This window comes from Nanorana parkeri, unplaced genomic scaffold (assembly GCF_000935625.1).
Source record: "Nanorana parkeri isolate BGI_ZX_2015 unplaced genomic scaffold, ASM93562v1 scaffold280, whole genome shotgun sequence".
NCBI lineage: Eukaryota > Metazoa > Chordata > Amphibia > Anura > Dicroglossidae > Nanorana > Nanorana parkeri.
The window spans coordinates 415,381-420,701 of record NW_017306548.1 but is presented as its reverse complement, the minus strand read 5'-3'; the positions used below and the strand labels follow the sequence as shown (position 1 = coordinate 420,701).

At 45.6% G+C, this 5,321-nt stretch overlaps 1 protein-coding gene across 1 annotated transcript in view; it reads right to left on the bottom strand.

Annotated features, from left to right (window-relative positions):
* Positions 1-5,050, bottom strand: part of CDH15 (cadherin 15) — a 17,728-nt gene extending 12,678 nt beyond the window's left edge. Inside the window, exons 1-5 of the mRNA XM_018557313.1 lie at positions 5,008-5,050; positions 4,193-4,263; positions 2,566-2,727; positions 1,143-1,298; positions 644-788 (exon numbers count right to left, since the gene is read on the bottom strand). Coding sequence (XP_018412815.1) covers positions 644-788; positions 1,143-1,298; positions 2,566-2,727; positions 4,193-4,263; positions 5,008-5,050 — 577 coding nt within the window. The remainder of the gene's footprint in view (positions 1-643; positions 789-1,142; positions 1,299-2,565; positions 2,728-4,192; positions 4,264-5,007) is intronic.
* Positions 5,051-5,321: the final 271 nt, after the last annotated feature.

The following is a 5,321-nucleotide window of genomic DNA, read 5'->3' as shown; positions in this document are numbered from 1 at the left end:
AAACAACTTTAACAGCTTTAGTTGGGCAGTAAAGGGTATCGCTTGAACTGCAAACGTTCTGCACTCATTGATGGCTAACACAGTACAATCCGAGTCTACTCCTTCATAATACACATCAACTGATGTGCACAAATGTGACCACTAGAGGGAGACATTTAACAAGCTGATAGTAGTCAAAAGGATTCATATGTATCGGTCACTGCAAATCTCCCCCACCTACTCTTTAAGTGGGAGAAGACTGGTCAGAAAATACCTGTTGACGTGCCAGAAATCCAGGGAAGCTTTACTTTTCTCTAATGAGCTGATGGTGCTGTCTGTGCTGCACTAAAATACCAAGCAGTGTTGTCAGTCATGAGTTCTCCCCTGCTACTACAGAACACCACCCCTTTTACGTTATGGAGATGAGCACAGGGAATGTGTTTTGTAGACCAGCAGGGGCTTGGCAGGGCTGATCACACTGCTTAGGATTCCAGTGCGGCAAAGGCAGAGGTGTCAGGTCACTACAGGAAGTTAGGAGGTCACTGGATTTCTGGCAGATGAACAGATATATTATATTTGTGTACTTGCAGCACTTTTAAAGAGACAAAACATACATGTGCTGCATATGGTTTTTCTCCAGACATGTACTGTAAATGTAACTTACCAGGAATTGCATTCTCCAGGATGTATCCTTTGAATACTGGTTGAGAAAAGATCGGACGGTTGTCATTTTGGTCCAGAACAGCAATCTCTAAATCAGTAGGGTCTTCGAGGGGAACTCCATCGCTGTCCAATGCAAATGCACGAAGCTGGGGGACAAAAACAGGTGGATTTACTAAGCGGGTAAGGGACGTGTCTACATTTTATGAATGGCTTATCTTTACAAGGAACCCCTGGATTCTGGGTACTGGCCAACATGCAAAAAGCAAGGAGGGAGGAAAAACAGACCAAGGTTAAGGGAAGTGCTGTGGAGTGAATTGAGTTATATCAACTGGAGCAAACTAGAATCAGCCATGCTACCAGTAGCAACCAATCCGGCGTCAGTTTCCATTGTGGTACCAGAAAGCTGGGAGCTTAAATTGGATTGGCTGCCCAGGAGAGCTGCTTAGCTTCAGTTTGTAGTACAGTAGAAACAATGACTGACACACTGTAACATTCAATACCTTGAAGCGTTCTATCTTCTCACGATCCAGCACTGCATTCAGGTACACAATTCCAGTTGTTTTATTGATATTAAAGATTCCTTTAGGCTCCTCATCTACTCCGGGCCCCTTGATGCTGTATATGACACTTCCCAAATACTGCTTGTCTGACTTAATCTGAAGTTGGAGAAAGGCAGAACAGAACATTAATACCAGTGATCACAATGCAAGAATATGCAGTTAAAGGTGGAACTCCAGCTGCATACACTGTTGTATCTATCTAAGGATTTAGGAATTCCAGCCTGTGATCGGACACCCTGTGATCGGACACCCTGTGATTGATGTGACCTGTCAAGCAATGTAATAGGCATGTTCCCACTGACCCCCAATGCAACCAATGTAAGATACATTCTTCCCACTGAACCCCAATGCAACCAATGTAAGGGACATTCTTCCCACTGACGCCCAATGCAACCAATGTAAGATACATTCTTCCCACTGAACCCCAATGCAACCAATGTAAGGGACATTCTTCCCACTGAACCCCAATGCAACCAATGTAAGGGACATTCTTCCCACTGACGCCCAATGCAACCAATGTAAGGGACATTCTTCCCACTGACGCCCAATGCAACCAATGTAAGGGACATTCTTCCCACTGACACCCAATGCAACCAATGTAAGGGACATTCTTCCCACTGACCCCCAATGCAACCAATGTAAGGGACATTCTTCCCACTGACCCCCAATGCAACCAATGTAAGGGACGTTCTTCCCACTGACCCCCAATGCAACCAATGCAAGATACATTCTTCCCACTGACACCCAATGTAAGGGACATTCTTCTCACTGATCCCCAATGCCACCAATGTAAGGGACATTCTTCCCACTGACTCCCAATGTAACCAATGTAAGGGACATTCTTCCCACTGATCTCCATTGTAACCAATGTAGTAGATATGCTTCTCACTGACACAAACCAATGTAATGGTCATTCTTCACATTGACCCCCAAATCAACCAATAAAAGGAACATTCTGCCCACTGATCCCCAATACCTCCAATGTAAGGGGTATACTTTCCTATGACACCCATTGTAACTAATGTAAGGTAATTTTTACCACTAACCACCAATATAAATATTGGAGGGGGCATTCTTTCAACTGCTACCAATGTAACCAATATAAGGGTATTCTCCCCACTTACCTCAAATGCACCAAATTTAAATGGGCAATCTTCCCACTTCCTTAAATGTAAGGGGAAATTTCCCCACTGACCACCAATGTAACAAATATAAGGGGCATTCTTCCCACTGACCAATCGTAAAAAGGCAAACAAGTCCAGTCTTTAGGGTAGCAGCAGACCCAACTTAGTGCTGTATAAAGCATGTTTCTCCCATGCAGCTCACATACACATTTCATACCGCTCTCCTATACGCTTCATACCTGTACGACATGAGAGGGGATGTTCTTCAAATTCTCTGACACTGAGATAGTAGGGATCACCCAGGCTCTCTTAAACCTCTGCATCCCAGCCATGTACCCTCTCCATGGATACAACAGGGGCACGTCTTGTGTGAGCTCTTCCTGAGACGTTGTGCTGGTGACCTGCAGGAGAAGAAAGAATTAAAGAGCTGAGACCAAAGGCCCGATTTCCTAAATGTAGAGAAGGGGGACCAGACACTTGGGTTCTGACTGGTTGCTATGGTCAGTGCAGGCTGTGCTTGCTTTGGACCTCTGCGTTGCCTATAGAAAACAGTCAGATGATCTATTCATTCTTTTAATCTGCACTAGAACACAAGGGACATATGGACTGGGGACACCAAGGAAATGTCAAGAATGTTTTGTTTGTTAAACTTGCTGGGAAACAAATGTGTCTCCAATTATCTATGGTTTGACTATCCTGTGCAATGAGGACCTGTCTCCTTCATATAGAACAGTGGTTCTCAACCTTTCTAGGGCCAGTACCCCTTGCTAACATATGCCAAGTTGTGGTGACCCCGACGGTAAACTTTAGGGATGCACCAATACTAGTATCTGTGCAGGCTCTCTGGAGGCTGTGCGGGCTCTCAGGTAGTCAGTGTGGCTCTGTGGTGACCAGTGCAGGCTCTCTAACGGTCAGTGTGGCTCTGTGGTGGCCAGTGCGGGCTCACAGGTGGCCAGTGCGGGCTCTGTGGTGGTCAGCGCGGCTACTGATAGATCACTGGCACTCCCCTCACTTCCACCAGCTCCCTGAGGAGCTTCTCACTTAGCGCAGCACAAGGCACGGGAGACCCCCTCAACTGTGGGTTGTGACCCGCAGGTTGAGAACCACTGATATAGAAGCTTAGCATCTTGGGAGCAGTCAGGGGGTCTGCAGCACTCATTCAAATATTGCCAGGTTGTCCTGTCATAAAAATCCTTGTTTAGGGTGACAACGCTCTGTACCTGTTTCCCAGTTATTCTCCTACATTGTCACCCTATCACACAGGCACGTAGACAGGAGGTTGCTGCAAAGATACTGTAGGAGATCAGTCATACTGAAATGCAATTGAGGGGGAAAAAAAGTAGAAAATAAGTAGTTTAAAAAAATGTCAGCTGTATATTACATAACGATTTTTGCAAACCAAGTCTGATTCACTAAGGGTTTATCTTTTATTAGTGACCGGCTGCATGACGTAGACCTTGTGTCTGTGGACAGATTCTCTTAATTTTTTAGTAAATATAAAACCTAAAAAAAAGCAGATTAGGTTGCCAAAGATAACCGAACCTAGCAACACAACAATTAGAGATTTTTTGCATTTGCAGGTAAGGAGCCCCAAAACCAGCGATGTCCGCGCGGCTATCTACTTTTGTAGGACTGTCACATAGTATCTGATGAGATATGGCAATCTCAGGTTAGCTGGGTGTCCCAATGACAGTACAGTATAGGACACAGGGCGCCATATGTGCTCAGGGAACAGCTGCATGGAGCTACCAGGTGTCACAACACTGGTACCCAGGAGACCACATGAGCCTCTTAGACTGAGTGTAGGCAGGTGCTCCCAGACACCATCCATACCATGCACAGAGCGGGAGCCCACTATAATCTTACCAATGACAACTGGAACAGGTGTAGACTGCAGGGAAGAAAGAATTTGTCTTGCCAGATCTTCTGTCGGCACACTGACAATGAGAAAAGCTCACAGTTGGAGCAGTCTCCAAACTCTAATACAACATTTGAAGTATATCCTCTTTTATGTGCCACCGGGGAGATTTTCTTTCCCTTTCAGTGACAATATTGGGAAAAATTATTGAACTTCCTGTCCTGTAGACCCAAGAGGACATGAGAGGAAAGCTTCAAATGAGGGAAGCACCCTTTTAAGGAGGTGTCACGACGTGTCTGTTTGACATGATGTTCAAATCTAAGAAGTTGTGGGATGATGAAGCATTATCTGCCTCCATCTTTTCATCATTGCCTGATTGATCTCTGATGGTGGTAGTTTGGTGTGATCTCTACTATCGGGGTTTTGGATATCCTAAAATGTTCTACTTTTCTTTTTCCTTTCCTAGTATGCTTGTTCTCCCTCTTTACCTCCCACTTGTCCTGCATTTTTCTTCTTTTATGGTCTTTGGGTTGCTTTGCCGTCCTGGCAATGGCTCACAGAGAAGATTCTATTGGCTGATTCCGCTCTGGATGCCACTGCTATTGGATTTTGTGTACTGTATTACATTTTGTTATTCTGTATTTGTATCCAGATGCCCTATTCTGTGACTATTCTGGGATCTTTATTCCTTCTTAGCCCTTATTCACACGGGTAATGGCCGGCCCGTACAGATCCATGCTGCGTGCACGGTTCTATCGGGCAACTCCTGGGAAAAGACAGGTGCTGCGTGTGATTTGTACACAGCAGCCTGCCTTATGCTCACACGAACTGCCCATCATGTCTGCTCGGACGCACACAGGATCCATCATGTCAGCTTACGAGTATGGACACCCGCACAGACGAGTAGTTCGGGTGAGCATAGGGCGGCATACGGCCACATACTCCCATAGAGAAGGACAGGCTGCTGCGTGTAATCACACGGGAGCGGCCCGATGCGGCTGTGCACGCAGCACGGATCTGTACCGACCGGCCGTTTCGTGTGTGAATGAGGGATTATTGTTATTGTCTATATTCCATGTTGGAATTTTATAAACTTCTAATAAAAACTTTTTGAATGTCACTGGTGCAGGAAGTGTC